This window comes from Motacilla alba, chromosome Z (assembly GCF_015832195.1).
Source record: "Motacilla alba alba isolate MOTALB_02 chromosome Z, Motacilla_alba_V1.0_pri, whole genome shotgun sequence".
NCBI lineage: Eukaryota > Metazoa > Chordata > Aves > Passeriformes > Motacillidae > Motacilla > Motacilla alba.
In genome coordinates this window covers 1,785,273-1,797,215 of record NC_052046.1, presented here as the reverse complement: position 1 = coordinate 1,797,215, position 11,943 = coordinate 1,785,273, and the positions used below count along the sequence as shown (strand labels likewise).

Here is an 11,943-nt window from a genome sequence, read left to right as displayed (position 1 = left end):
CCACCCTTGGGCTCTGTCACTGCAACCTGGTCTAGTGGAAGGTGTCCCTACCCATGGCAGGGGCATGAAACTAGGTAATCCTTAAGATCCCATCCATCATGAACTATTGTAGGATTCAAGGATGGCTGGAGAAGACATTGGGAAACCACTGTACTGACTCTCTCTGTGCCACTGCCCAACTTCCACGGCAGCCCTGGGGACCTGTGGCTCAGCCCACGTGTCCTGCAACACTCAGCTGACAGGGGGTCTGCAGGCACACAGACAAACTCCCACACACCAGCACTCACACACGGGCTCTGTGCCAGCCACACGGCACACAGCAAGATTGTCACCAGAACATGGTATCTCATTTGGCACAAAATCCCCCCACATAAAGCAAATGTGTTAAAAAAAAAAAAAAAAAAGATTTGAACCACAGCATCCCAGGCCAGCTCTCTGCTGCAGCTGCTCTGGCACCAACAGCCCTCACAATAAAGCTTCTGAGTCCTAATTTTATCTTTTTCCTAAAGTGATGCTGGCTTATCTACTCCCTCCCACCCTACAAAGCTACACCTTACACACATCCCCTCTGACCGCCTCCATAGCTCCTCCATGTGCTCTTTATGCAGGAACAATTAAGCTCTGCTCAACTTTTCCATTAACCCAAGCAGCCCTTAGTCATGTCTAACGCACTCACAAGTTGCTGTGTTTTTTAATTTGATCCAAGACTCGTGTCTGCCCAGCTCAGACACATGCAAAAGGTCCAGTCCCTCAGCGCCTCGCAGTCAAACAGCAGAGAGGCTGCTCCCTGTCCCTGCTCTGCAGAAGCTGGATGACTACATGAGATGCCAGACAGCTCGGAATTAGGTCCAGGATTTATCCCAGGAGTGTCTGGCTGCACAGAGATTGCAGGCACCCTCAGGATTAATTTGTTTAAAAGCATCCACCCATCTGCAGCTGGGTGGCAACCGCGTGGCATGGCTCTACCACCACTGGTGTGTCTCGTATCACTGCAGATGTTTCCTCACACGAGCCATTAGGGTCTCTGGCAAGATATTTATTCTGAAGAAATCTAGGCACTTCAAATTATTCCTAGTCCCCCAACAAACCTGACCCTTACCCACTTCAGGGTTCAAGAACTGCTGATGGGACAGAGGAAGAGCCAGGTCTCAGATTTGTTTCCTTGAGAAGCCAGATGAAAAATGTTACATGCAAACATGGCTTCAGTCAATTAATTGATCATGCAATCAGTGCAAACATGGAAAAGTATGGTGCTAGCAGGCTTTGGGAGATTTAGAACCATACAATCAGAGAACTGTCTGGGCTGGAAGGAACCTTAAAGGTAACAACCCCCCTGTCACCCCTTAGTCCATTCCCTTTGTCACTTAAGGCACCAAAATAATCATCAGGGGAAAAGTTAATCAAGACCAATCAAGGCAAAGTGACCAAGCTGAGCTCCCTGAAGCATCTGGTAAGAGGCAGAAGTGCTCACCCATTATTTTACTGTCTCAGGCTACCTGCAGACTCAGGGAGGTGCTGCTACGCTTGGATTCATGGAGATAATTTTGCAGTCACAGTCGTTAGGGTTTCATTTAGAGCTTGCCTTTGTACACCAGAGAGCTTAATAAAAAAAATGCATGCAAGTCCCTGCACCTACAATTTTCAGTACATCACCTGCCCAGGGCACCATCTCCACTCCAGTTTCAAAGGGAGGCATGATGACAGGAATATATGAAGCTCATAAAGTCTGCATGAAAACAAGGGACCTCATCAAGTGAGAGCAACTAAGTGACACCACTGCATGGAAAGATGCAATGGGAGCCTGACACCTGACAATACCAGGCAGGAATGCCCTGAGAGCTGCTACCAGCCCTAAGCCAGATCCATCCCAGCACCCTGCCCAGTATGTCCCACATGGTATGAATCACCAGGCCAGACCTTCAAAGGATTTGCTCCTTCAAGCACTGAACACCATGTCCACGAGGATGCTTTACAGGAGGCTGCCCCAGTCTCATCCTCAGCCAGCAGAGCCCATTCCAGCCCTTCATTAATGACCTGAGGCTGCGTGGGAAACATCAGGGCATGAACTAGAATAAAGTCAGGGGGAGATGGCAGAAAACAGGTGACCAGCAGGTGTTGTACCACACAATGTGCCCAAACACATCTGGAACAAAGAGATTCAAAACCCTGAATCTTCCCTCCCCTCCTTCCTCTGCCTTACCCCACTCTGATCCTCTCTCCCTTGGTCTCTCTCCAGTCTGCAGCATGTGGTTACTGTAATTATGGCTCACCTCACTGCTGCACAGCCACACCACTTCCAGGTACTTAACTTCTTTTAATCTTGCTTCATGTTTCAGTCCCTACAGCCCACTCGTGATGTCTGCTACTCTTCTTCCAACACCCTCAATTCATCAATAGCCATGTCAGGCTTTGACCTCCAATTTTCTAACTGCTCAGTTAAACCACTCTGCCACTGGCCCCGCTCCTGCCTTTGTTAAAAATGAGGGGGGAGCCTCATTTGCTTTCTTATTTGATCATCACTTCACTTCTGTGGTGTGCACTCTGTTTCCCCGTCTTGAAAACCCATCCACCAGCCCCATTCCAGACTGGTGCTGGGGCTGTTGTTACCTTTAATGAGAGGAAATTATGGTTAATGCTTAATTTTAATTTTTCCCTCTCCTTTAATTTTTTTTTTCAATAGCTTTCCCAGAAAAAGCAGCTTTGGCAGAGCGCTGCCACCTGAATGCTAATGAACACCGAAGGGACCTGACGTGTCTGCCTCCCTGCCAGACATCAAATTGATTTTCAAATTGCTTTGATGACATAAGGTGGTTTCACAGTTTGGACCTGTGTGATTACCTGAGCATTTATCTCAGTGGGCTCTTCCACTTACCTCCTTTAAAATAACCCAGGCTGCTGGGTTGGACCTTTGTGATGGAGGTTATCGCCCCCCAGGCTGCGGCCAGATCACGGGAACCCAGTCTGAATTCAGATAATTTGGATATGCCTGAGCCCCAGCAAAAGAGTGTGGAGGCCAGTTTGCAGCTGAGCATCAACAAAATCTTTCGCCTTCCAGTTTTGGAGGACAAAGAAGACCCCAAAGAAGGTGGCTGTCCTATCACTGGAAACATTGAAGTCCTGGTGGGATGGGGCTCTGAGCATCCTTGTCTAATGGAATATGTTCCTGCCCATTACAAGCAGACTAGATGGCCTTCACAAACCAAACCATTTTATGATTCCAAAATGTAAACTTGGTTCAGTGCTAGGAAAGAGTTTTGGATGTCTAACAAAATTTAAAAATGAATTTCACTTGAGGAATTTCAACTGTTGTGCGTGGGCCGGGACAGCATCTGACTTACTGGTGTTCACTGACTTACTGACTTACTGATGTTCACTCCTGGGCCAAAAGCACGAGGATGAGGAAGGACGGACAATCAGGGAGTTTGAGGATGCTCTGAGGAGCCAGGGGCTCCCTATGGAGACATTGCAGAGCTCAGGCACACTCATCCCTCCTTCCAAAACACTCAGCCTCTGAGTGGATGCTGGATGGGAAGGAGGTGAGGCTGACAGAAGGAAAACATGATACAGGGATGGCTGAGTCTCTCCTCCACGAGCAAAGACCCAAGCCCAGGAGGAGAGGAGCAGCGCCTGCCAAAGGGAAACCTGAGAATCACATGGTGCCAGGCGGCAGATTCAAATCCATGGGAAAAGGCAGCAAAGCAAGGCTGTCAAAAACACAACCCTGTCCCACTTTTAGGACAGGTGAACACCCAGGATTCCACAGAGCCTCAATCTCCTCCCTGGTGAGCAGAGACCAGGTCACTGACTCTGCCCAGGCCAGAGGGATGCGAGATATCCACTATGCCAGCAGGTATTGGGACTCAACTGGGATAAAGGCATAAACTGCTGCAGGCTGAACTCAGCCTCCAGATCAACATGGATCAGAAACTGGATTAAGGGGGAGTGAAGGGAAATACAAACCAGTCGCATTAACCTGTGGGTAACATCAGCAGTGACCCCAAAGGTAGTATTTCTTTTATTCCCACGCACGGCTGTGTCTCGGTACGCACAACAACTGGAATGCAAGAGGCTGGAGTGCAATTTATGGAGTGCTTTGTGATGACAAGGGATGAGGGGAACAGCAGGACAGTATTTATTATTACTATTTTACATTAAAAGGAGCACAGCTCATCGGTGGTTTACATTTCTGGGGCACCTTTCATCTCAAAAGATAACAGAACCATCCTGCTAACAAGGGATGGGGGGTGGGTGAGCCAAAGTCTCACCACTGGATCTATCCAGGCTAATAAACATATATATATATATTTATATATATATAAAACATATATATAACATATATATTAGGGTCTAGAGAAATTCAAATTACTGCCTTTGAGTGCAGCCATTTACAGCATCACAAAAACACCATTCTCCCCAGACCTAGGGAGTGAACCCTTGCTGTGCCCACATGAAGACGTAATCAGCACGTAGCAGCTTTTTTCTTCCTGCTTTGTATTGCCACACAGGCACTCACCATTTGCACTGTATAAAGAAAAAAATAAGTCACAGGCACCCTAAATAGGCTCTAGGGTGGGTTGGTTTTTTTTTTTTTCCCTTCAGCCAGCCAGGCATGTGCTCCTTTGGCACAGATCTTCCTTGGTTTGGAGAAGGATAAATGTGGCACAGGTTGCAAGAGCAAGCCCTGACCATCCTGAAAACACTGACTCGGTGCACAAGCTGATGGATGGGAGATCTCAGAGTCCATGAGGGCTTCACACTTGCCTGGGAGTGTGTGGGTGGAAAATGATCTTAACCAGATTTATTTGGTTTGCGTGGCCAGGCTTTGTTAGTTGCAGGGGTGGCTTCTGCAGGAAGCTTCCCCCATGTCCCACAGAGCCAATGCCAGCCAGCTCCAGGACAGACCCCAAGGCCAAGCCCTTCAGGAATGATGGTGATTCCTCTGTGATAACAGATTTAAGAATAAAGAAGTTGTTGCCCAGTTTTAATTGTGAGTGCAGAAGAGCAGAGGTGAGAACAAGTGAGAGGAACAACTCTGCAGACACAAAGGGCAGTAGGGAAGGAGGGGCAGGAGCTGCTCCAGGTGCCAGAGCTGAGATTCCCCTGCAGCCCATGGAGGGCATCAGGGATGCAGAGATGCACCTGCAGCCCCTGGAGGAGCCCAGGGCAGGGGGACACCTGAGAGAGGCTGTGATCCTGCTGAAAGCCCATGGAGAGGGAAGCACATGCTGGGGCAGGGAAGGACTCCAACTCCTCTCCATGAGCAGTGGCAGGATCATCATGTGATGAACTGACCATAACCCTCATTCCCTGTCTCCTTGTGCCACTGGGGGAGGAGGGAGGGGTGCAAGGAAAGTGTTTTAAGGTCTGTTTTTATTTCTCATTATCCTGCTCTGATTTTGTTGTTAATCAATTCAGACAATATCCTCGTGATGAGTCTGTTTTGCCCACGATGGTATTTGGTGAGGGATCTCTCACAAGTCTTACCTCAACTCATGAATTCTTCATTATATTTTCTCTGCCCAGTCCAGCTGTGGAGGGGAGTGAGAGAGCTGCTTTGATGGGTCAACCCACTACACCAGAGGATATCTGAAGAGATATTGCCAGGTCAAGGGAGAGGACTTGTCCCTCTGCTCTGGTATGACCCCATCTGGAGTCCCACATCCAGCTCTGGGGTCCTCAGCACTGGAAAGACAGAGACCTGCTGGAATGAGCCCAGAGGAGGCCTGAAGCATCCAAGGGCTGGAGCCCCTCTGCTCTGGAGCCAGCCTGGCACAGCTGGGGCTGTTCAGCTGCACCAGAGAAGGCTCCAAGGACACCTGCGAGCCCCTGCCAGGGCCTGCAGGGGCTCCAGGAGAGCTGCCCAGGCACTGGGGACAAGGCATGCAGGGCCAGCAGCCAGGCAATGGCTTCCCAGGGCCAGAGGGCAGGCCCAGATGGGATATTGGGCAGGAATTGCTGGCTGGGAGGGTGGGCAGGCCCTGGCCCAGGGTGCCCAGAGCAGCTGTGGCTGTCCCTGCATCCCTGGCAGTGCCCAAGGCCAGGTTGGATGGAGCTTGGAGCAGCCAGGTGGGATAGTAGAAGGTGTCCCTGCCCATGTCAGGAGATGAGACAAGATGGGCTTTAAGCTTTGGATCCCTTCCAATCCAAATCGTTTGAGGGTTCTGTGATATCTCTCCTCACTGTGCAAAGTAGGGACATGTCCACCACGAATGAGTTGCAAACCCTGGTGCAGGAGGGACCTGCACAAAATAGCCCAAAGGTGACAATTCAGCCTTGCTTTACCATTAGGGCCACAGCAGCTAAAACAAAAGAACAGCCACCATGCAGAGCAGGAATACTTTTACACCATCAGCTACCCAAAACACTTCTGGAGACATCCAAAGTTTGCCACTGCCACAGAAAATGAATTTTGCCTTGCACCCTGTAGCAAAGAGAGCTGCAGGTTGCCTTTTCCAGACACAGCTGCTTGCAGTATGAGTAACAGAAAATGTGTTTTCCCCACATATGGGCAACCATCTGAAAGCCCTGCGACACCAACCTGACGGCAGAACCAAACAAATGTTTGGTGACATTTCCCTATTGCTGTCTCGCAGTTAAATAAGCTTTAAAAAAAAATCCCTTGTTTTGGTGCTGGCTAATTCTATTTTAACAGCATGAAAATCCTTCAGAGCTCAGCAGCAGAGACTGAAGCAAGCCAGGTAAAAGTAACGGGAGAAGAGAAATGTAAACCCGAGCATCTCCCCTCTCCTCCAGAGAACAGCAGTGCCTTGCTGTTAGCAATTAAAGAAACAAAAGCTACGAGGCTGCTGCCATCCCCCTGCACACAGCTCTTCCCAAACCTCGGATGTGGATGACAGCTACTGGATCCACACTGCAAAATGTTTCTCCAGAGGTTTGCGACCTCCATCTCGCCCGCCGCGGCGTTGACAGCTCCCAGTCGCCAGTGGGCACGGGAATTCTCCGGCAATTCCAGAGGGATCACTCACCCCTCCACACGTCCCATCTCTCTCTGCTCCCCCTGCCACCACCACACACTTGCTTTTGGGCTGCTTTTGGAAGCTTAGCCTGTTAATTAGGGTAAGGGAAGTCAGCATCTCCAGCCCTGACCTCCAGTGTCCTCAGCTCCTCTGTTTGGTGGTGCTGCCCTTGCAAAAAGCCTGCCAGTGTTTGGGCAGGACACGGCTGCTCTCTGCCTCATGGGAGCACATGATAACACAGCAGGGAATTACAGCCCTCAGAGTGCCGAGGGATGGTTCAAATAGGGGAGCAAGGTGCAAAGGACTTCATGCTCTGGTCTGAAAAATCAGCAGCTTTTTCAGAGTAATTTCTGGATAAGCCTGTGATTTCTTTTTTTTTCCCAATTTCATCCGTTTCCTGCCTATTGAATATTGCACAGTTTCCTCCAGAACACAGAACAAAATTAGTTGAGACTCACTGCGATGGGAAACTCTTTTTTCATACCAATTCTTCAGACCCAGGGGAGCGACTACAGTGGAAAGGAGCTGAAGACAAAAACGAGCTGGGGGCTGATCCTCAAAGACCAATTAAGCCTCTGGCATCCTTCATTTTGATGATGCTCCTCCCTGGGCTCCAGCAGGCAGCATGATGCATCTCCTGCCCAAAATGCTAAGGAAAGAACACACATTACTGCCTGCAAAGAGGGTACATCAAGATCAATGGCTCACTGCAGACCCCAGCGTGAGAATGATGTCACTCCACCTCCAGACGCGTGGTAACGAGCCCTACAAAGGAAAACATCTTGCATCACCCCCATGTCTGTTGAGCTTACCCTCCAAAATAAAAAGGGCCACTGACCTGAAAAAAATCACAGGCTTTGCTTTTAGGAGGCTGGGAAGATGGCACTGAGAGAGAATGGGCAGCGCAGCAGCCCAGGATGGTAAAATCATGGCACAGTTTGGGTTGGAACGGGCCACCCAGTGCCACCCCCTGCCAAGGCAGGGACACCTTCCACTGTCCCAGGCTGCTCCAAGCCCTGTCCAGCCTGGCCTTGGACACTGCCAGGGATGGGGAATCCACCACTTTGTTATGCTTGGTGGGTTCAGTCAGGACAATGCTCCCTAAGCTGTGGTGCCAACTCCCCAAGGTGTCTCCTACAGCCCTGGAATAATGTCTCAGTAATTCCTGCCAGTGGATTCATCAGGGCCTCACCTGCTTTACTGTGGAGCCCAGGATGGCCTGCGAGAGCTGGGATGCTGCCCTGGGCACCATAAGTAGCCCTATAGCCCTGCCATGAAATTCAGAATTTAGGATCACAGCACATAATGGGATGTTTATTCCTCCACAAGTTTTCCCTCAGTCATTTTCACAAATTCCAAACCAGAGTGTTCCAGGAGCTGGAAAAGGTGAATAAGTTTTTTTTTTAATCTTATGACGTGTTCTACTTGTATTAGAAGTAGGAGAAAAGTATCTTGAATCAATGAGAAACAGATCTGGGGGGAAGTGAAAGAGGTTTAGAGACAAAGAAAAAAAAACAAAAGCTTGCCACCCCTTCACGTTTTGTTTGAATCAAAACTAAATATCTTAGCCCACTACTACCAAGACTTGTTTAATCTTTCTTCCTTCTAACTGTTAACTGTAGTTCCCAAACAAAAAGTTGAAAAGCTTCATTGAGAAGCTGTCAAAAAGAAAATGTTTTGGCATTTCCAAAATGACACATTTCATTCTGACATTTCACTTGAAATGCCTGGACATTAAAAATAAATTAGCTCCCCCTGGGGATTTTCAACATATCCAGTTGCCAAATTCAATTTAAGCTTATGAATAGTCCAGACTTTCTGAAATCCAACTTTTGAATTCACAGAATCCCAGAATGGTTTAGATTGCAATAAGCCTTAAAGCTTATCCCATCCCATGCCCTGCCATGGGCAGGGACACCTTCCACTGTCCCAGGTTGCTCCAAGCTCTTCCAGCCAGGCCTTGGATACTTCCAGGGGCAGCCACAGCTGCTCTGGGCACCCTGTGCCAGGGCTTCACCACACTCACTCAAAAATTATGAAATTTCTTTCTAATATCCAGTCTAAATCTACTTTAATTAAACTACACTGGAAGTTCAGTTCAGTTTTGGTCCAGACAGTGACGCTGATACCCAAAACCTGATCTCCAGCCAACATCTCAAGCCCAGAAATATTTACACCTTATGAAAATATTATATATGAAGAGAATGAGTTAGCCTATGACCCAACAACAGCCTCTCAAATTATTTTAACATGTGTTTTTCTCCTAATATACTGCTGTCATTCATAGGGATTAATGGTTGTTATTAATCACCTCATTTGAAGGCACAGGAGAAAACCATCCCCCCCCCCCCCCCCCCCGCCCCGTGCACAAGCCAGAGGGAACATTATTTATCTGCTATCACCAACACATAATAAAAACAATTTCTGAGTAGATCTCACCTCTCATACACAGACGACCATGTCATGCCTTGAGTGATTTGCAAGGCTTTGGAGGCATGACAAAACCAGCCAGCAATGACAACCAAGGGTATTGTCTCACAGCCCCTCCTCAGAGGGGTAATACTCATCCACATAAGCACATCCATCAGCCTGAGGCCTTGGTGAAGACTTCTGGGGACACCAGAGTGGTCACACCGCTTCTGGTTTTCCAAGAGGCTGCTGGTGGGACTCAGCAGGGAGCCCAGATCAGGAACCTGGGCTGTCCAACCTGGTGGAGCTGTCCTACAGCTGTGTTTCCAGAAGATGTCACAGAGAATCACACAAGGGTTTGGGTTGAAAGGGTCTTTAAAGATCATTTTGTTTCAATGCCAACCACCATGGGAAAGATATCCAGTAGGTCAGGTTGCTCCAGGCCTCACCCAGCCGCCCTTGAACCATTCCAGGGATGGAGCAGCCACAGCTTCTCTGGGAAACCAGTACCTCACCACTCTCCCAGCCAAGAATTCATTCACAATACCTATTCTAAATCTCTCCTGTTTTAGTTTAAAACTAAAACCATTCCTGCTGGTCACACTCAGTGGTCCCAATCCAGCTTAGACAGGCAATGGCTAAGGGAAACTTGCACCACTAGGCCTAAATCCATCACCGTGCTGGTGTGACCTTGCTGGGTGACTGAGGGACCAAAGCCAGCCTAGGCCAGGAGAACCTGCCCCCAGCCACCACCAGCAAGGCACCAACTTTTTCCAACAGCAAGGAATCTGAACACAGCATCAGCTCTGGAGACTCCAGGGGGATGCTTTCCCTGTTTTTACTTTTCAACACTGCAGTTTACTCATACTGAAAGCACTTAGCACCAAAGACAGATCTAAGAACGGGACAGGCAACAAACTTCCATTCTCCTGGATGTCTGTAATATCAGGTCTAAACCAAAATATCCTTGCAGTCTCCTGAGGAAGGCTATGGTGGGTCTGAAATGCCAACTCTGCTCCAGCACAAGCTTCACATTGAACTGCACACTTAAGAAAATCTTACATGTTTATACACCTTTCTTGCACAGCACGGTGCTTGTAGGCTAGAGGCTCGAGTTCCTTCTTCTGATTCACTCCTTGAGTGAGTCAAACTATTTATTTGAACTCAAATCCGCATGAGGTGCAGAACAGCTCAGGCTGCGGCTCAGTGCCAGCTGCACTCCCATTGTCCACCTTATAAAAGCAGGTATCCTGGCACGGACACAGGAGGTATGAAATACAGAAGATGACAAAACACTGCTTTTGTAAGACACCTGCAGAAAAAAGAACTAATGCAACAGGAAAAAAAAAAAAAGGCAAAAAAGAAAACAGAAAGATCTATATTTTGCTTTTCTCTCCTGTTGTCCTTTCTCTGGATCCTTTTACCCCTTGCTTTTTTTGAGGTTAGGGACAGAAGAAGCAGCCTCTTCACATTCAGCCTTTTCTCCATTCCCCACACACTGCTGTATTTAATCCATGCCCTGAAGCTCAGCCAACATCCCTTATTAAATGAAGTTGGCTCTTCATCTGCTGAACTACAAAAAAAAAAAAAAAAAAAAAAAAAAAAAAATTAAAAAGCAATCTTATGAGAAATAAAGGGCTTCTGGGAATCCTAAAATTATTTGTGTTGGAAAGGACCTTAAACCTCATCCAGTTCCGTCCCCTGCCATGGGCAGGGACAACTTCCACTGTCCCAGGTTGCTCCAAGCCCCATCCAGCCTGGCCTTGGACACTTCCAGGGGTCCAGAGGCAGCCACAGCTGCTCTGGGCAACCTGTGCCAGGGTTTCCCCACCCTCAAAGCCAAGAATTCCTTCCCAATATCTAATGTGAACCTGCCTTCCGTCACTTTAATATTCCTAAGGAGGCTACTCCTTTCCTCTGGACTCTTAAACTAAAAACCTGTTGGTATAAATTCAGATCTGGGCTTTTCACCAACTTGAATCCTCCAGCTGAAAACCAAGCTGATGAAGGAAATCCTCTTAAGCACGCCAGGTGTGTTGGTACTGGACTGTGTTAGTGCACTGCACTAAGGCGGCATACCCAAGGCTTGACACAAATGCACTCTTCCAAGCAAGATGCACTAAAGGTTCCTTGACTCTCTTCTGCAAAGAAGAAGCCCTGGCCTTGTTGATTGGCACAGCAGATAATTTCAGTAACTATTTTGCTCATGTAGAACTTCTCTGTCATTCCAGGTGAGTGGAGTATGCCCTGCATCCTACTGCACCAGGGGATTTCTCCCACCCATCCCACATCCAGAAACACTGCGTGCATGAGCAGTGGCTCACCTAAAGGAGCAATGGCAAGGAAGAGCTCCAGGCTTTGGAAAAGGGGGTGCTGGATGGACATTTTGACATTTAAGGAATGACACAAATGTACTTTCTCACAAGCAGTATCTGATGAGCTCTGCTCAAGACCACATGCAAGGAGCAACAGCCCCTGGAGTACAGTAGAGTACAAATGGTCTCTAACAGAGTATTTGGCTGTTACATCAGCATGAATCCCCTCAGCAGCTAAATTC

The 11,943-nt window shown here is 48.2% G+C and overlaps 1 protein-coding gene across 5 annotated transcripts in view; it reads right to left on the bottom strand.

Annotated features, from left to right (window-relative positions):
- Nucleotides 1-11,943, bottom strand: part of ZBTB7C (zinc finger and BTB domain containing 7C) — a 145,208-nt gene that overhangs the window by 103,231 nt on the left and 30,034 nt on the right. For 2 of the 5 annotated variants that reach the window (XM_038124907.1, XM_038124908.1), the window contains exon 3: nucleotides 7,436-7,626. The exons of the other annotated variants lie outside the window; for them this stretch is intronic. In XM_038124907.1, the coding sequence (XP_037980835.1) occupies nucleotides 7,436-7,459 (24 nt within the window). In that variant the 5' untranslated portion in view covers nucleotides 7,460-7,626. The remainder of the gene's footprint in view (nucleotides 1-7,435; nucleotides 7,627-11,943) is intronic. 5 annotated transcript variants of the gene reach the window in all.